Consider the following 21,582-nt stretch of genomic DNA (forward strand, 5'->3'; position numbering starts at 1 on the left):
CCAGTCACACCAATTACAAAACCATGAGCAAGCTACTTAAGCTCCCTGTGCCTCAGTCTCTTCATCCTAAAAATATTACCACCTACCTTGAACGTTTTCTGTGAAAAGTAAGACAACACATGGAAAGTACCTACAGCCAATTAGAAAAAAAAAATCACTGCAGTTATTACACATAATCAACTTTCCAATTCTTAAATCCTCTTCAAAGTCTAAATCTGACTACTCAGTCTAAAGGGGTGGGCTGAGGGGAGGGAAGGGAGACTCAAGAGGGAGGTGATAAATGTATAATTATGGCTGATTTGTGTTGTTGTATGGCAGAAACCAATACAACACTTATGTAAAGCAATTTTCCCCCAATTAAAAAATTTTTTTTAATTTTTTAATAAATAAATTTGACTACTCAAGAGTGTGGTCCACAGATCAGCAGCATCAGCATATATAAATATGCAGAACTTCAGGCCTCAATCTTCTGAATCAGAACCTGTATTTTCACAAGATCCCCAGAAAAAACAGAATGTGATAAGCCCCATTCAAAATAACATTCAATGAAGGTGTTACCAGCTCCCTGAAGTTGTCCACTCCATTTCTGTTCCACAGTTTGTCTGATGCTGAGCGAAGAGCACCTCCTTGTTCACTCCTAATTACTAATTCTGAGAGACTTGCAAGAAACTGACAGAAAGACTAATCATTTCCACTTGTAAACATAACTTTTCAAACCTAAAGATAACTCTCGTGTTCACCCTTCAATTAATCCACCTTGCCTGAACATGAAGCGGACCTGTGGTACAGAACTCTCTCTTGTAAAACAAGGTCTTTATGAATTCGACAAATTCAAATTGTTTAATAACTCAATAATTACACTGTATAAATTATTAAGCTGCACAACTGTATTAACTAGATTTCAGGCTGTATTTACCCATGCTGTACACGAAGTATCACCACAAACTTCTCAGTTCCTTACTGAAGATTAAAAACACTATCTGGCCCATGTTCCTGAGATGGCTCCCCAGCACCCTAGCTGCGCAGAGCTCGTGAGGCATGGCTATTGCTGAGGGCAACTGTTGGGCTTCTAGTATTCACCTGCTAGGCGGCTCCTCAGTCAGGTTTTTAAGAACCCATTATAAAATCTCAGAGGCCTCAAACTGACAGGGCTTTAGACTCTCATTTTGAAAACTAATTACTCTCTTGATATTTTTATACTAATATTTACTGTTAAGTATTTTAAAATTGCAGGTGCCCAGTAGGGTCTTTTTTTCCATTTCCAATCAGCTGAATGAAACAGGCAATACAGAAGACAAATTGTCAGATGAAATAGCAACTGAAGGTCCTCAATTTAGAGAAATAAAAGGCAGTAAGAAGTAGACATGAAAAAGGACGTCTGCAAGGTCTGGGGCATCTCCTAGATTCAGCAGCACACTAACAGGAGTTAGACTCTTACAGAGCTCCTAGAAATTCATCTTCTCTGAAGGATTTCTTAGGCTACTTTGAATAGAATTGTCAACTCTTTTACTTCTTATACAGTTGAGAACTCCCTCAGTGACTCAGACTCAATTTCCCCTTAACTACACACTTATCCTTATTCTCCACCCTTAGAAATGACGTGCCCTTAGTTGCCCATTCAGGTCCTGCTTATTTCTTCTCATTCTCCTATCTGAATCCTCTTTTCATTCATGTCCACATGAGCACTGGCTCAGATTTCAAGCTTCCAGTGGAAGGTCCATACATGTACATAAATTTCCTAGAGTGGCAACACTAGGCTCGGCACGCCAGTAATGATAGAGCCCACAAAGAGATACGCTTACCACAAATTTAAAATCCATTAAAAATTAAGAACAGACAAAAGCATGTCAACTTTTCAGGTAAGGAAGTGGTGTAAGATTCAGCATTTTACTCTTGGCTGGAAAGAATTAGAGAAAAGAAACCTGCATACGAAAGGTGAATTGGCCTTAAAGACAACAAGAGGAATATACCAAGTGAATAGAGAACGGAAGCTCATTTAAGAAATGAAGAATGTGATGACCTAGACAAGGGAGACAATAAAACAAGCGGAAGTTGAGAATTTTTAAATTTGAAGTGTAAGGGACTGTTTGTAAGCAGGGTAGTTTAGCAGTTGCCACATAGTATTCTCTAAAGCAGGCTTCATTCTTAGGAGTATCAGAACATCTCCACTGAACCTAATAGAATCAAAATCAAACTGATCAATGCTAGTAAGAGGGCAGTATATTAAAATGTTCCTCATGATCAGTATCTACTTCCTCAGCATACCTGTATATCTAATAGGTAGCCCCACAAAACTGGAGAAGGAAATGGCAACCCACTCCAGTGTTCTTGCCTGGAGAATCCCAGGGACGGGGGAGCCTGTTGGGCTGCCATCTATGGGGTCACACAGAGTCGGACACGACTGAAGAGACTTAGCAGCAGCAGCCCCACAAGGAAACAAACTTAAAAATACAAAGCATGATACCCAGCCAGGATATCAGAAGTTCACAGTGAAAGATTAATTACAGTCACAGGACATAGTCTTAATAAATTTTTCCTTTTGATTTCTTTACAGGGTTCAGTTTTCCTGTTTTTTTTTTCCAAGCTTCCAACCTCACCCCCAATTTTTCTAGTATGATAGGATTTTTAAAGGACTAAGCCGCAAATGTAAAATCTACTTACAGAGTCGTAATGATATAAAACAAAACAGTTTTCCAGAGTTTCAGTTTCATCACTTATCATACTGAACTGTATATGGCTTTTCCAAACTCTCTATGGCTTTTCCAAATTCTGTGTCTGCCATATTTATTACATTCTGGAGAGAAGATTATTTTTAACAGTACTTCCTGGCTAGCAGAAGGCTGTTCACAGCAGACATTATGGTAGAAGGCATTTTTTTCCCACTGAGACCCTGCATAACCACAATCCTTCTCAATTCTGGTCTTTAGGGAGCCACTAATAAACAATAGGAATCTGTACAAGCTTTTTCACCATTCCATGCCTGAAGGTTTATCCTTCCATTTAAAATTCAATTTCTTCTTCCTAACTTTCATCTAACTATGCTCATTGCTACTGAATCCTGACATCTATCTTTTGAGTTTTTCCTTCTCCAGCCCTAGATGTATGTTTTAATAAGGCACTAACAGAGGGCAGTGATAAGAAGTAGAAAAAGTAATGAAAAAGACAAGCAGATGGAAGAACTTAATTCTAGAGCATTCTACTCTCCTGTATGGCTTTAAGAAAACTAAATGGTTTTTAGACAATACCTCCTCATGCCTTAGTTTCCCCATCTGTGAAATAAGAGGAAAAATCCATCTTACCTGCCCTGCCCTCCATGGATATTTTGAGATTTTAATGAGATAAATATGTCAAAGCTCAAATAAATATCTCAAGAATATCATATGAAGTCACTATGATTTAGTACTATTAAAAAAAGATAAGGTCAAACCTGAATATGCCACACACACACAAAAAAGCTTGTGCCTTTAAATGGCAATAGAGGACATATGAGGGCTTCCAGGTTGGCCAGTTTGTTGTTGTTGTTGTTGTTTTTTAACTAAAGAATTAAACTTTAAAACTTTCAACAAACCAAGCAGTTTTGAAGACTAAATTTTGTGATACAATATTATCTCAAAGTTACTCTATCTATACATTCCCCTAGCTCAGTGGGTCTCCTCCCTTTTACAATATAACCATCAATAAAATATACATGAAATGACTACCATTGTACATTTGTTTATAAATTATATACATATAACCTTTTATTTACCTTATAAATTAGTCACAAAAAGAGAAAATTTAAGACATGAAAAAAACACATAAACAGAAGTCACTTAGTATTTTTTCTCTGAACTCTACTTTAGATATCACTGCCCTATGTCAGTAGTTTCAAATTTCTTTAAGCTATGGACCTCTCTGTTCTAACATCAGATTTTAAAATGCAAATCCAATCTATGAAACAAATAAAGGCAGAGCTACTCTGACTGAAGTGGGAATAAGGGAACAGGAACCTGGAGGTCCGTGATGAAGCACCTACAGTTCCAGAAAGCACAATTTGAAACAACTAATCTTGAGATCAGACTTTCCATTAGCCTCTTTAAAAATAAATAAATACGCCTTTACTTAATAGTGCTGTTTCCTTAGCTGAAAGTCAAAGATGTTATGAAGAATCAACTGGATACTCAATATTATATTTACTGCTGGTATCATGTGTTATATCATGGACTGTGAATCTAGTTTCTTTTGAGACGGTATAGTACACTAACGTTATGCTTTCCTATTTTCTAGGAAGCTTAACAGTAAAACTTTTGCCCCAACTCAGCAAACAGAGAGGGACTTTATCATACATATCTCACTGCATTTTTACCACCGGTACTAATTTTGCATCTCTTCTCCATTTAGGTTTAATCTTGATTCTCGTTTCTTCTATTCTATTATAAACAATTATGACAAACTCCTCTAATTGTTTTGGGATCAGCTAAGATACAAATGATAAAACTCAACACTCAAACTTGCCAGCTGGCACCATCAGTTTCTAATTCTTCCCGAATAGAAACCCTGGAATTATCTTTGGTATCTGATGCACTAATTCCATCAGCCCTCAATACCTGCAATCTAGCCTCTGCATTATCACTTAAAATCATGTCCTATTCTTCAATCCACTGCCATTACCGCTGAATTATACTATTACAATGCTATTTCCATCATGCTGTTTTCCTTACTCATAGTGTTCTCTACCTATCCTCACTGCCAGCCTCCCTCCAGATTCCCACAATGCCAAACATTAGCCATCCTTGACGACAGAACACAGATGACATTATTTTAACAAACTCCAAACTGAAAATCCCCTTAACCTACCTCTGTATTCCCAAACTCTAGTATACCTGTCATTTTTCACATATTCATCTATCATTACCTGTTTCTGTCTGTCTATGAGACTGCTTCTCTATGCACACATACATGTAAACATACAATTCTTCTCGACCAGTGACCCTGAAGTTTTTTTTTTAGCTGTAAAGTCCATTTTTCACATAAGATGGTATGGGAAGGCCTAGTAAGGAAAATGGACTTTTTTAAAGGTGCTTTTCTGGTTGCAAGGGAGAAAGGCTAAGAAGATAGCTAAACCTCACACTCTGCAGACATCTTCACAAAGCACAGAGACCACAGCACACCAAACCATAGCCTCTGTGAAGACCAGGAGTATACTCAATTTATTCACCATCTCCCATGTAGGAAGGCAACACTGTGTAAGATCAGATAGTCCTGGGATCAAATCAGAGCTCTGTTCTCTATGCAAACCCTGAACCTCTCTGAACCTCTTCTGTAAAATGGAAAACCTATCTCATGTGACAAGAGATAAGACACATAAAAGTCACACTTCATACCAAACACATACATCAGTGCAGAAAAATTCCCATTCTGTTTCCTCCCCATACTTTCCTTCCATATCATGTACCCAAATGTCTGTTATATAATAGGAATTAAATAATCATTTCTTGAGTGAATTCATGAATAAGTGGATGACTTAATGAATGAATTGAGTAAGTGGAATAGGTGAATAAATGAAAAGTTGTCTTAACAAAACATAAAAAGACTTGGAAAAGGGATTTGATAATAAGAGCAGAAAAAATACTATATAAAATACTACATAAATAGAAAAATACTATATAAATACTGTAAATACTGCATAAAATATATATAAATACTATACAAAAAAGGAAAATACCTCACAAATAACTTTGAAGTCTAGAAAAGAAAAAAAGCAGTATTTTATATATTTAAAACTAGAGACTTTTCAATAAATATTTGCTATCAAGGAAAGAAGCTAAGATTTTTAAGGCTCATGTGTGGGTAATACAATATCTAGCTAATACCTAAACTCAATTTACATCCAAGAGCTTAGAAATAAGAGTTATACTATGTTAAACTATAGTGAACAAATATCATGTTTTTTAATGAATTTTATCTCACTGATTTATGTATGACTGTTATGGAATGATGTTCCGATTTTTTTTTTTAAATGTGTTTCCTCCTTTCTCAAGTTACAAATCTAAGGTTCTGCAATTGTATTTAAAATCTTTTAGAGGTAGATACACACAAAAGAAATACCTCAACACAAATCACCATGACACACAACGAACCCAAAAGGAATAGGCATATATCACTAACGGCAAGATGTTCAGTTTGATAAAACAAAATCTGACCTTTAATATTTTTTAAAAGTGGTTAATAAACATAAAATGTGGCAAGGCTTAAGTCCACATATTTTTAAACTCTTCTGGCATCCTTGGGGGTCTGTCCACAAAAACCAAGCAGTATATACAAGCTAGAGACCAAAAAAAAGTCAAACAAAAAGAAACATAAGCCTGTGGGACTGTCGTTTAAATATATGGCTGAAATCTAAATGATTTTTCCGTATTCACAAAACACTCCCAAGAAATTTCATGCAATGTATAAAAATCAATAAATGAAAAGTAATAGTGTAAAAAAAATAAATAGGGACACTATTAGCACAAAACTCTTAAGGATAAGCTACAAATCGAGATTTCATCTTCTTCCTTAAAATTGAAAAAAACAGATCAGCAATTAGATTATAAGTCTCTCTTATAAAAACTTCACTCCATCAGAGCAACAAGGTTAAAGAATGATTTACCAAATTTGACTCCCAAAGATGACTCTAACAGAATGCTTTTAATCTGATTTCATGAAATATGTAAAACCTTCTCACTACTTACATAAAGTCTAAAGTCAATACATTATGAAATGAAACTATAATAAAATTACTAGCATTCCAAAAACAGATGTAGATATCACTTGAACATTGTAGGTCTATTTATCAGTAAGTAATTTTGTATACAAAGTATGATTACAATTTTTAAAAAAATAACAAATGCCTAAATACTGAAATAAACATAACAAAATTGTCAAAATGGTTATCTCTGAATGATGAGATTATTTCTTTTTTCTTCTAAAGATTTCAAAATCTCTCCGAAGTGTTATCTTTACAATAAAAAGTAATAGAAATATAAATACCTATACATATCTGAACATATGTGTCTGTAAATGTCCTGGTCTAATTTATACAAACAGCAGGGCCCTGGTGCAAAATGAGAAAAAATAAAATAAGAAAGTAGCTCATGTAATCTGGTAATTTAGAAAATACCCTCAAGTCTCCCTAATGTAACATGGTAGTTAAGAGTCTGGCTGTAGAATCAGAAAGACCTACTGAAATCCCAGCTCCACCACATAATAATTGCAAAACTGTGGCAAAGTTATTTAACTTCTTTGATCCTCAGTTTCTTCATCTGAAACTTGGGAAAAATATTATCCAACTAACAGGGCTAGTAAATGAAGTAATATATGGAAAGATATGAGTGCATAATACCCATTAAGTGATTTAGTGATGATAGTAATATTTCCTCTTTCTATAATCTTTGTGGAGCCCAAACTCCTGCCAGTCCTTCAGAGTGCAGCTTATATGAACTTGCTTAGAGAGGCTTTCCCCGAATTAAGTTCCCACATTTCACAATTTCAGAGTGACCTGTGCATTTTCTTTAATAATCATCAAAATTTGTAATTACTTATTTATGCAAATGAATCTACCATGCATAGCATACCATATATATTTAGTAAATTATAAACTAAGTAATGAATAAAAAAGTTTAAATTTGTAATCTTCCCACTGATATCATAAAATTGTGTCTCTATATAATCAGTGGGATCTTGATTACAAGTATTATTGATTGTAATACGGATGGGGTATATACATTTGAGTTTAGTACTTCTGCACGACTACAGGTAGGAAAGAAAAGAACATCCCATCACCAGGATTTCAGTCTATCTCTACACACTTAATCACAATGACAGAATCACAGTAACCCTCTACATTTTATCCTTTATCTTCCATTATTCAGTCTACTAAAATAAGGGTTAAGAAAAGTGCTAAGTTTCTTTGCTGGCTTTTGGTTTATACACAGTTTTCTTTTAGTCCTCACCTGCTAGAACTGTGATTAAATCAACTAGTCACTGTAAGTAAGACAGCACTGAGAGAGAGTGTGCTGGTTCTCAAAGTGTGGTTTCCAGACCATCCATACCTGCATCACCTCAGAATTTACCAGAAAGGCAAATTATTGGGCTCACTCTAGATTCACTGAAATAAAAAGCCTGGAAGTGAAGCCCAGCAGTCTTATAGTTAAGCAAGGCTTTGAGGTGATTCTAATGCACACTGAAGCTTGAGAGTCATCACATTAGAAGATCTAGTCTTTGTAAGCAATAGACTGTTCCACTGATTTTCATCAATTTAATTTGCCAGGCTTTATAGTTCATTATTAAAATTCTAATATTGGAGTATAATCTCTAAAATCTGAGAAACAGGACATGTGTCAGAAATATAAGACAGGTAATCAAAGAAAGATTGCTTAATACACTGTTCTGTCCACATAAGTTGCATAGTCAATTCATGATGTACCTGTTCCTTTTCATTAGAAAGTAACTCCCTCTACATGTCCTCCTAAAAAGATTCTTCCTTCAGAACCACTAATTTCAAATAAAGTCAGAAGGTGACAAAAAATACAAACTGTTGTCAAAGGTTTTGTAAGTCACAGGAAAGAGACAATGAGCTAAGCAAAAAATGTGATTATTATTCTACAGTATTACTTCTGTATGTAAAAATAGACACAATGAAGTCAAAGCTTCAAGTGGGTTCTAGATTAATCTTTATTTTAGAGATATAATTAATGATAATAAACTTCCATAACAAGATTATAAACATAGTTTAATGATAGAAAACTTGCCAACATATTAGTAGGTCAAATGTGAAAAAGGCATACAATCATCTCAAAGATAACCTTTCTGGCATCTGATAAAACTCAATGCCCTTTCATTTTCTTTTTTAAATTCAGAAATATAAAACTACTTCCTCAAAGTGATTTAAACCATTTTAAACCAAAAGTCAACATTATGCTTACCAATGAACAAGAAAAACATTTCCATTAAAATCAGGAATAAAAAGATCCATTATCCTCACTCTTAATTATTGATGTTTTGGAAGTTCTGACTTAAACCCGTGAGTGCATGCTCAGTTGCTCAATCGTGTCCAACTCTTTTGTGACCCCATGGACTGTAGCCCACCAGGCTCCTCTGTCCATGGGATTTCTCAGGCAAGAATACTAGCTACGGTTGCCATTTCCTCCTTCAAGGGATCTTCCCAACCCAAGGACGGAACCCACGTCTCCTGCATCTCCTGCACTGCAGGCAGATTCTTTACCACTGAGCCATCAGGGAAGCCTGTCTTAAACCCTTATTTGTGGATAATACAATTCTCTTCCTAAAAAGCTCAGGAGAATCAAATAAAAAATTAAGTTGATTAAACTTTAAGAATTTCTTCATAGCAGTATTACCACATATGTAAACATACACAGAACGAAGTCACAGGTTCAAGTACATAAGACTGTAAACTGAAAAAATACACTTTTAATACAAAAACAACAGAACTTCTGAGAAAAAAAAAAAAAAAGAAATAACAATTGTATTTCTAACAGAACTGGAACATAAACTCTAAAGAGATTGGGGGTGAGGAGTAGGGGTGGGGGTTATTGCTGTTGCTTTATTCACTGCTATATCTTCAGCCCCTAGAAGTCTGCCAGGAAATAGTAAACACTCAAAAGAAATTTGCTGAATGAATAAATGAAAAGTATTAGCATTCAATAATCCTTTACATCAAATGAGTTCTTCCTATAAGTGACAGAACTGCTTATTAGGAGTCCACAATGAGACCAAGAGTTTGCACCAGAATGTACATTACTGTGCACATCTTTTAATTTTGCCAGTATCACAAGAAAACTATCTCAATGCAGAAAGCAGGGGACTGGTTTACAGTCTGGATCAGGCTACTTACCTTATAAAAGACAACAAGGAACAGTTCTCATACTGGTTACACTGAGTGGCAGGCACCTCTTTGGACTAAATGTTGGGAGTTGAAAGGGGGAAAAAAAAAAAACTAACTTCAAACCAAAGAATAATTTGTAAAAAATCATGTCTGGCTGCTGAAATGTGGTTATAATTAGGTCACTGTGTCTCTTAAAGGATACTTATGAAACATGAAAGCAACAAAAAATTTTAAGGATAATTTTTTGTCAACTGAATGTCAGGTTCTAAGCAGGAAATTCAGACATCCCAGTAGTGTCTAAATGAATGAAGCCTTTACACTTTCAGAGCAGTTTATAAAAATGATCACAGGAATTAAGGCACATGAGAAGATATGCTCTAAATCAATATAAACACTTCAAGTATATGCCTCACTCCTCACTTTAGAGTGGGTCCAAGATTGTAGTGTCATCTCAAATAAACAAGTAAAACAAAAACTGAGTCAGTGCTGGTGGTTTAAAAAATGAAGAACAAGTGAAGAAAACAAGTGAAGAATAGTCAACTTAACACTAACTTATAGCAGACAGGCTCTGGAAAAGTAAACTGGACTGATATTCAGAAGACCAGCTATATAGCCCTTGAACACCAAACTAACCTACTGCACAGTCTAGGGCTAATCACCTCACCTTGCTGTTCTTCAGTTTCTTCAGGAGTGAATAAAAAAAGACTCTAAATAAAAAAAGACTCTCGAATCTTCCATTCAGTCTAAGTAATGGATACTAGCCAGATTCCCTTCTTCCTGAATAAAGGCAGATAAGCGATCCTACAAAAATATGGTGAGGTTCAATTCTATCTATAAACCTACAAAGTCAAACTAATTTAAAAAGTATAGACATTTTATATAGAGATCTGCACTGAACACCTTTCTATCTTCTCTGTAAATGATTTATACAATCTGGTTCAAGTCACAAAAGACATCTTGAGAGATGTATATGTTTATTTGAGTTTTACAAATAAAATTCTCAGCGATATAAGAAATAGAATTCATGGTACTTACTCAAATTTATATGACTCCACAACAACATCCTTTCTTCATCAAACCAGATGTGACACATAGCCATAATTTTCTAAGGAAGCAGCAGAGGTTTCAAGCAAATCAGACACTCAAAATATAGAACTCTACACACACACACAAAAAATGTTTTTCATGCAATGAAGATGAAGAAGAAACACAAGGTAATGTAGGAAGAGAATAAAGGGAATAATATAACTTCCGCTCTAAAGTTAGTAAGAAAGCAAAACAGACAAGGGATGAGGGACATAAAAATATAAATTTAGCAAGTTATAATCTCCAAGACCCATGAAGATTGTCCTCCTAAATTATACTATCCCACCCTGAGCACAATTTCCTATTCATTCTATTAAATATAACACCTATTAGGTACCTAACATATACCAGGTACTGTAAAATAGGAAAGTTAAAACAAGCTCTGGATTCATGAAGCTTACAGTGGGGAGAGAAACAGACAAGTAAACAGATCCCTGGAATATACTAAAGTAAGGACTTCCTTAAAGAGTATACTACTAATACAAGGTGCCATGGCACACAGAAAGGAATTAACAAGACTGGACAAGCCAGTGATGTCTTCTTGGGGGATGAGCTGTCCAAGCTGATATTTTCCATTTTATTGTATTTCCTATTCCTCCAGTTCTCTCAATTAATCTTATATTTTTCTGACTTTTAGATTTCATTGAACTCTCCAAACCCTTCTCCCATTGTTCAACAAATTAATCAACTTCACTCCTTTCTATTCCATCCCTCCCCACTAGCCTAGGCTCAGTGATTAGAACCTCTAACACCTTGAATTTCAATATTCTTCTGTTTTATCTGCCTTTCAAATTCCTAAATCAACCCAATCACCTTTCTTTTCCAGTCCTATGCCCAGCAGTTGAGCACCGCCACAGAGAAGTATACAACCTTGCTGTTAGAGCCCTTCTATGATTCAATGGACATGAGCTTGAGCAAACTCAGGGAAGTAGTGGGCAGGGAAGCCACGCGTGCTGCAGTCCGTGGGACCACAAAGAGCTGGACATGACATAGCAACTGAACAACAACAAAATGAGCTCTGCAGAGCCCTGGACAACTTAGGCAACACTAAGCATATTCCTGATGAGCTTTCTCTCCCTAACTCCCCTGCTGCCATTACAAACCTTCACCACTCTCGAGCTTCCCTACCTCCCCCTCTCTTCCATGCCAACTCCAGTCACTGGCCTTGCCTGCTTCTTCAAAATGGTATGAATGATAATTACGCATAGCTGAAAATATGACTTTACACTACTTTTAAGGGTTAAAAAAGTTATGTGTATTGAACTAACCCAGCAATCTAACATTCTTAACATTGTTTCATTATGAAAACAGATTTGGTCCCAACAAAGGACTTGCAAATAAACTCTGACCTGCTACCTGAACAATTTCAGCTACTAAAATACAACCAAAAAACAAAAGTAATAAGTATACCAACTCTCAAAATTGATAATTAAGTTTACACACCAAAGATCAAGTGACTTTTCTCAGCAGAGAACATGTATCAGGCTTTCCTAGAGTATGACGTATTTTAGGCACAAATCTGATAAATTTAATTTCTAGTCCATAGTAGCCAGAAGCAGCATTCAAGCGTGGGGGTGGGGAGGGGGACGGGGTGGCAAGGTGAAACCCTGCCAGAGTACAGCACAACAGCAGCAAAATTAGCTGATGCAAATGAGAGAGAAACCATAAAACTCAACCCCCCAAAATTATAAATTCAAATAGCAGATCAAAGTAGGACTATTGATCACAGGAGCAAACTACACTTTATGCCTCATGGTATCCTAGGGCATCACAATGGTACAAGCGGGCTATAACACCTGACATATTTTATAATGAAATTTCAGTTAAAAAAAAAAGTTCAAATTGTACCTGGTATTCCATCTGTACATAGTCATAAACATGCTATAATAACCTTACTATAGAAATATTTTCATTAAAATGGTCAAAATAAAATCCATTTTATCACTTAGATTACCTCATTTATAAAATAAATATATTAAATATATTTATTCTCTATGATATATATATGGCATAGATGCCCTGGTTTTTAATTCTAATAGAATACAGTTGTAAGCTAGTCTTTATTACAAAAATTAAGCTAGTTTTTTGTTTCCAATCATGCTCTTCACTCAAAAATAAGACAATAATTGTATAATTGAAAATTGAGACAATAGTCTGGCTGATTTTTATACACTGCAGGCACAGCACAATTCTACATTCAAGCAAGTAAAACAAACACTAAAGAAAACTGAGTTCTCAGCATCTCTAATCACACAATAGTTAACCAAGTCACTCGTTAGTCAGTTTCTATCCAGCACTGTTTCAAATAAAATTTCTAAAAGTAAAATTATTTCATTAATTGACTTTAAAATAAATCACACAGACCAATGTCTGAAATTTGAGTATACAGCAGAAAGCATAAAAAGAAAAGAAAAATGAAACTGCTTAAAATTTGCACTTAGAATTTGCTTTGGAACTTGATAAAATGATCCCTTAAAATTCATGTGGAAGAATAAAAATAGGAAGAGAGACAAGAAATATTTTAAAAAGAGAAGTTATGCAGGTGACCCTGAACTGTAATACCAAACATTAAAACATATTAAGAAGCTATAATAACTAAAGTAATGTAGTACTGGCAAAAGAAGAGACAATTCGATAGACAAAGCAGAAAACTCAAAAATAATAATTCATTATCTGATAAAGGTAGCATTTCAATTCTGAGAGAAAAGGGAGGTTTATATATTTGTGGTGGTGAGACCACTGGCAAGCAAACTTAAAGTAAAAACTGTTTTGACTCAGAACCCTCCCTGGCACTATATGACAAAATAGTGGATTAAATATTAAACTGTAGAAACTAAAAGCCTGAAATATGAAAAGTACATGATGATTTGTGCAAAAGTTGTGGGTAAGACTTTCTGTCAAAGCGAAGTAATAAAACAAAGGCAGATTTAACTACATTGAAAATGAAAACAAACGTTAAAAAGAAATAAACCTTATGGAAACCAAAAGATGAAGGGTATGAGGGGTTGTGCGGAGACTTCTATATTATGATCAATAATGGCTTTATGTCTTTAATATATTAAAAGCCCATAATAATAAACAATGGGAGGAAAATGAGAACTCGGTAAAACTGTGCTCAGAATGTGAACACCCACCCACAAATGAAGAAATACAAATGGCCAAAATAATTCCAAACTCAGTAGTCAAAGGAAAGTTATTATGTAAAATAGTTAAAGAAAAGCACAATGTTTTTCCTGTTAAAATGTCAGAGATGGAAAGGGGTACTCTCACAACTGTTGGTAGGCATGTAAAAAGTCCAGTTTCCCTGGGGGATAAATTAAGAAACTACTATCAAAAAAGCTTTTAGACTCAGAAAAAATCTTCTAAGACTTTTATATAAGATATTAAGCTTTCATTACATCATTTTCAATAGCAGTGTAAAAACTGGAAATAACCAAATGATCCAATAACAGAGGATTAAAAACATAATTGATATCCATATAATGAGTTGTTTACATTCTGTATCAACAGAATTTCTTGTAAGGAGGAAACATATAATCATAGGTAAAAAATTGTAATTTCCTACCCAAAATTAGTAACCACTCTCTAATATATTTTCAGCATTTATGAATCCATTTTTATTGAGTATCTTTTTCAAAGATTAATTTTGACCTTCATATATTTAAAAATAAGTTTTCAAAATCTCAGCATATTTACAATAAAAATAATGAACTGACAGAATGCTATGCGACATACTGCTGAATTTTATATAGCTACCAAAAGTTTTGCAAATCCAGCTACGTGAAAACAAGCACCCAAAACTCACAATGCTGTTATACATTCAGTTACACAACTGGTGTGATAATTAAGTGCACTATAATATACCCAGAGCAATAATCACAGAATTTTCAGAAAGACTAAATATAAATATGTTAAGTAAATTCACAGAACATTTTTAATATTCAGTATTATCCAGACTGCCTACGAAATGGAATATGAAAATAATATTAAACCTCCCCATCAAATCTGACCTGTCCAAGTAACCAAAAATTAACATCCCCAAATCACTGAAAAACTGTGAGACAATGACAACCCAAAAAAGGAGAAATAAAAAGTTAATGGATGACAGTGTTAAGAATAAATATAAAACAAAATCACGTAACATGTAAAATGTATCTTTCCAATTTCAACAATATAAGCATACCAGAAAAGAAGTACTTCATGTATATATTTTCCATATTTCTTTTGTATTGTCCAAAATGGGAGCCATTTACTACATGTAATTATTTAAATTTAAACTAATTAAAACAAAGAGCAGAATTCAGTTGCTCAGTTGCCTCACTCAGTTAATGTACTCAAAAGGTACCTGTGGTTAGTGGCTATCTACTGGCGAGTACAGAAACAGAAATTTCCATCACTACAGAAAGGTCTCCTGGACGGCATGGTATAATATAGACAAATTAATTTTTCTCTATAATTATAAAAATTTTCTCCATAAAACTGCAAACTTTTCTCCCTACATCTGAAAAATTTTTATAACCTTCCTAAATCAACAGGTTGATGATTATAATCATTCTTTTAAGTGCAATGATGATAAGTACTAACAGCACATCGTTTATCATGTGCCAGGAACAATAAACATGGGCCAGTGTTTTTCATGTGCTCTCAGTACCTCACTTAATTTTCATATAAACCATATAAGGTAGATACAAGTCTACAATGCCTTATCTGAAAGAAGTATTCCAGAATTCAGAAGTTTTCAGATTTTACAAAGCTACTACTACACAAAAGCCATATACTACATAACTCTTGAGGGAAGCACTCAAGAGCACAGTAGAATGTATGAATATTAACATGAAAGGTAAGTCAGCCAGTAAATAACCATCAGTTAGGTCCTGGTGCTGCCATCAAAGTAGTTCAGAACAGGTGTTCCCACTGACCAGCATTAGCAACTCGCACTTACACAGTACTACAATCTCAGAATGACATATCCATGAATTCTTCCCCACAGGCCCAAGGATTTTCATCACAGAATTATTAAATGACTCTTATCTCCCTGAATTTCAAGAATTCATTTCTAAGACTGAACAGAATTTTTTCCCTCTAGTAATTATGTATCTTAAAAGGCCTAGCTATCTTCTTTTCATGAAATAATTGATAGAGATATTTAAATACAAATTCAAAACTGTATTTTGTCACATTTATAAAACAATATGCTTTTTCAGTGCAAGTACTTAATTCAAATGGATAACCATTACCTTACTTCATTTCTAAAAGGAAGAAAAGTATAAACCTTCAGCTTCACAGTGCTTTTATGTTCTAAATCAACTTTTGCACATTTTCTCACTTTCAGGAAAGATTATGACCAATTTTATGTTACAATTTGAAAATGTTCATTATTCTTATATTTATAAACTAGTGTATATCTTAAAGCATTCCAAACTGATGAATTTCACAGAAAGTACTACGTGTAATTTAATGAAATTTAAATATCAAGAATTAAAATAAATCATTTAATAGTGACAAAATACAAAAGTAGGACAGATATTTAACTATTCAACAGTGTGGCCATGTTTATTTCAAAATTATGAAATATCACACATATAACCATCCAGTAAGGAGTATATAAGTATTAAGTTTCTATGAAAAATTATACTTTTTATTGGTTCTGATATGGCCTTGCTTAAGAAGATCTGGTGGTTAGACATAAGAAATTGAAACAAATGCTATAATAATATGAAAATACAAATTAATCCAATATTTATTATAAAAATTAGACCTCATCACAAATAACAGTAATTAACCAATTATTCACCTTTCCCATTATTACTTCCTTATACCACACTAGTGACACATAAGTTGGTAAAATTTCATTTGTAAACTAAATTTTGTAAATCAAAATAAGTTTTATTAGTTGAAATGTAGTTTAGCATAATTTGTTAAGAGCACGGACCCTGGAGTTAGACTTCCTGTTTCAAAGCAAGATTTTACCACTTGCTACAATGGCAATTTTTGGTGTTACAAACACCTGTGTCTCAAGTTTCTTCATCTATAAAAGGGAACAAACAACACTACCCTCAAAGGGTTGTGTGAGGAGTAAATGATAATGGTATGTGGAAGTGCTCAGGAGAATGCCTGGTACACACGACAGCATTTGCTATTATCATTGGCCTTATTAAAGCATCTCTGAAACTGTAATAATAATATTAATGTTACCACTTATCACGGTTAAGAATGTCTTTGCTCCAGCCTCCTGAAAAACTTAAATACACCAGGGAAACTCAGTGTTTGAAGGAACCCTGTGGCCGTTTAATACATATCAATTATCAATTCATATATTTTTCCGTTAGATCCCTTGATAGTCAGATTAAGATATGGATAGAACTAGGAACACATGCTTTCACAACTCATTTCTTAATGTTATATAATAGCCAAATGATACCATTTCACATACACAACTGTGCCCGTACTCTACTGTAGCAATGTATATATGGTTATTGCCATTTATCCCAAAATTCCCAAGAGAAGAAGCAAATCTTACTGAGAAAATTACACGTTCATTTTTGGACACACTAAGTTTGAGCTGCTAACAGAATACTTAATGGATGTTCCAGAAAGCAGTCAGGAGTACAGACCTAGTTCAGGGAGACCACACTCAGATCATCACTCCGCACCTTGTACTACCATGGGATTTTTCACATCCTACCATGTGACGTTCATTCACCTCCACAACCCTTCTCCACTGCTAGACTATCTCGAAAGCATTCAGGTTTTGCCATACAAGGGCTCAATAATGTTGCTTTTTTTTAAAAAAATGTAAAACTTGCAGAATAGTACAACTAAAAGAGTGAATTTCATTGTCTATAAAGAAAACTCTGATTTAGAAAACACTTTTTTCACCCTGTGGATTTTAGAAAAGGATGAAATTTCATTTGGAAGAGTTCTTAGAAAATATAAGGAGCATTCAAACAAAATCCTTTTTTTTTTTTAATTTGGTCACATGAGAATTACTAAATGCTACCAAGCAGTGAAACCTGACATTATCACCAGGCCTATAAACCTGCAAGAGTACAATATAACCAGGCAAAGAAATTTATAAGAGAGTAAAATAAGGAAGAAAAAACTCAATGAAGATTCCTTGATGTGTGTTTAAATTAATTTAATAAATCATTCAAAATACCTGCAATGTGGGTTGAAAAGATTTTACTTTCTAATTTACAGGCTACTTGAGTTCAATAACTTTAAATGAAAAGCCTCTGGACCCTTCTTAGAATATATTATTCAAAAAGCTATGATAAGGAGCATAGAGCAAAAGTGTTAAGTTACAAGCATGGTAAGGTAAAGCTGCTGTCATTTCCAACCCCGCCAGGAACTGTTTGACCGCCAATCCTTTAGTTTAAAATCAGTAGAAGCATGTCCTAGAGAATGCTGCATTCAAAGTATTTCTCACCCAAACCTAAAATATGGTCAGTCCTATCAAGTCTCTCTAATAGGAAGACAGACCAGCTGCCAGCTCTGTATTTAATAGCAGATCCTGACAATTCCATTTGTGCCTGACAACTAGTCACCTTTCAGTGAAGCCATTCCCTGGAAATGACACTACAATATTGTTACTTATTTAGAGGTCATGGAGTCAAGAAAAAACAGCTCATTTGTGGTGAATGGCTGGGGAAGACAGTAGCTGGAGAGGATTAAAAGAAGCAACACAATACACACTGGCTTAGAAGAACTGTGAAAATGCAGAGGAAAAAGAGTAAAGATTCACAGAATCAAATTCCTACAACATGAAATAAACACAGAGACTTAAGGCTGCATTTTCTCATTTAAAATCATATAAGCAAGGATCAAATGCATATTGATTCTAATTTTATATAATCAAAAGCCTGAAAACATTATGCTATCAGAAAATATTGATAAATTAAAAAAGGATTCCCCTAATCTTGGCCCCATTTTTCTGTTCTATGAAGCAATTCATAAGAAGAAAAAAATAACTTCAGACTATAATGATGAATGTAACTATTAGAGGTAGCCTCTCTATGAGGTCTGAAATAGAAGGAAAATGTACATTTCTTCCAAAGCTGTGGCCAACAATAACTTTTGCATTCTGAATCCAGCTTAAGCACATTAGTTGGGAAGATGTTTGCAAAAGTATTTAATAAGAAAGTGCTGAATTTAGCTTTTCTTTTTTTCCTCAGTTTTCTTAAGTGGCATACAGTCTATCCAATGCACTAAGTAGAACCTCTTTTAAGTATAAATGACAAAAGGAAATACAGCTTTCTTCTTACAGAAAGCTGTTTTTATAGATCAGGGGTCGTCAAACTTTCTGTAAAGGGCCACAGAGTAAATATTTTCAGCTTTACAGGCCATGTGGTCTCTGTCACAAATACTCAACTCTGCCATGAAGCATGAAAGAAGCAATAGATAATAGATAAACAATGCCTCTGACTGTGGTCCAATAAAATCTCATTTTTTAAAATAAGCAGCCAGTCTATGGCTATAGTTTGCTGATCTCAGCTATAAAGCATGTTTTTTCACCTAATAATAAATATACTATTTTAATAAATAATACCAAATTTGAAATATGATAGCTTAGAGTTGCTTTAAAATAATTTCATTTTTAAAAAGTGAGGACTAGGGGAAAAGGTTAAAGAAGACTGGCAAAACAATTACCGTTAGTCTGAGGATGGATGTATGGAGTTCACTATACTATTCCAATGATTTTATGAGTTTGAAATTTTCAAAATTAAAAGATTTTAAAATGACAAAGTAAATTAATGAACTGGCTCTACAGGAAAATGAATTTCCTTGCTTTATATTATAAACATTCTAAAACACGTTTAGTAGTTTTTAAACATAATTAACAGTACAACATAAAATTTTAGCGTACAGCTACTATACTACAGCTAAAATCTTTAAATATACAAAGTGTATACAAGCATAAACCCTTAAAAGTTTCCATAATTTAAAAGACAGCCTAACTTCATACAACTCCTAAATTAACACATTTAATTTAGTCTTATCTTTCCTAACAAAATGTGTTACCAATTATTGGTTTTAGAATATAATTATTTTATAGGGTATATATTACTTATGTTAACATATCATAGGCTTATTATTTTTCACATGAATCATTTTTATTAGTTTTAAACTCTAAGCAATGAATAATAATAGAAACAATTCACATAAACAAACACTGCTTAAGGTCTTCAATAACTGAGAGTTTAAAGGCATCCCAAGACCAAAGTTTGAGAACCTGTGACTTAAATGTTTCCAATGCTGTTTAAAGTATGTTTACCAAGCAACTATTAAATACATGCTCAAACTCATTTTTCCATTTTTCCTCTGAACGATAATTATCTCACAAGGGAGTTAATCCACTATGAAGACTATCAATATACACCCACTTAAAACTTCAACAGAAACATTCTTTTAAAATTGCTGGGTATGTCATGAATAATGTAGCCACAGGAAAAGAAGAGCTCTAATGTGCTGTCCCCCATATGCAGAAAATTGTCTCCTGAACCAATAATAAAGAAAAACTAATATGTGCCAGCAGACATTTCTAATAAATCTGCTACCTCTCATCAGATCAAGTTATGCAGTCTCAATGAAAGAAGCCAGAAATCAAGCTGAAAAGAGCCTTAGGAAAGAAATCTTAATGAATACACAATTTCTGAAAAAAGAAATAAATGTGTTTTTTAAATGTCCTAAGTTTTTTCTCCAGTTCTGAAACACAGAAGTATTATAAAAACTGAAAACCAAATGAGGTTCATGGAATTATTATGACGGACATTTGAGAAAAACTTGAGAACTCTGTGAAAATATTTCCAAGTATTCAAGAATAAAATCAATGTCAAAATTTTCTAGATCTAAAGTACAATAAACAATCCGTAATACAGATCTGGGTAAACGGTAGCTAGGCACACATGTCTACATGAGTACGCATTCTTTTATGAAGATGAGCCATACTTTTGGAACAGCAGTATCACCGCTGCATTTTTAACCAATCTGCCCCTTCTGTACTTGGCTATTTAAAATGTTATCAGACTATTTCATTCTTTTACTTAAGTACAAATTTGCAAGTTAAGTTTTATAAATCTGGTTATTTCTGCTGTCTTCTGTCAACATGAACAAACTTAAAGAGTAGTAAGTGAGACATACAGCCATACTCACATCATACTCTGCAGTTCTGCAGTGAAACTTATAGACTTCCCTGTGCTTCTTCCACTGCTTGAAGTGGCAGCAGACATGGGGCTGGCTGCAGTATTATTCATCTAAATAAAAAAGAGAACCCAGCTTACAAAATGTATTTAGCTATAAGTAAATGCATAGAAAAGGGAAGCAATTATAAATTACTTCAAAAATGACAGAAATTTTTTAAATTCTGATTTGTCTTATGTAAAAATCTGATTTATCTATACTTGTTCTTTATTAAAATCAAATAAAGGCAAGGTAGAAAACTGCTTCGCCAAATATGATATCAAAAAACTGCTGTGTGATAAACTTTTCATTACATATTTTACAGTAAGTATTGGGAGAAATATACTCATTAAAGTATTTTAACAGAGCTCAGTGGTTTTCAAAATGTGTTCCAGGGAGCCCTAAGATTCCCTGGCAATATTTCAGCAAGTTCCCAGTTTCAGTGAGCTCCC

At 34.1% G+C, this 21,582-nt stretch overlaps 2 protein-coding genes across 11 annotated transcripts in view; one reads left to right on the forward strand and one right to left on the reverse strand.

Moving 5' to 3' along the window:
- Positions 1–21,582, reverse strand: part of SUPT3H (SPT3 homolog, SAGA and STAGA complex component) — a 419,512-nt gene that overhangs the window by 381,762 nt on the left and 16,168 nt on the right. For 5 of the 6 annotated variants that reach the window (XM_024983744.2, XM_024983745.2, XM_059880441.1 and 2 more), the window contains 1 exon segment: positions 21,104–21,204. In XM_024983744.2, the coding sequence (XP_024839512.1) occupies positions 21,104–21,204 (101 nt within the window). 6 annotated transcript variants of the gene reach the window in all.
- RUNX2 (RUNX family transcription factor 2) overlaps positions 1–21,582 on the forward strand; it is a 351,735-nt gene that overhangs the window by 13,534 nt on the left and 316,619 nt on the right. The window lies entirely within an intron of this gene.

The sequence above is a fragment of the Bos taurus genome, chromosome 23 (assembly GCF_002263795.3).
Source record: "Bos taurus isolate L1 Dominette 01449 registration number 42190680 breed Hereford chromosome 23, ARS-UCD2.0, whole genome shotgun sequence".
Taxonomy (NCBI): Eukaryota; Metazoa; Chordata; class Mammalia; order Artiodactyla; family Bovidae; genus Bos; species Bos taurus.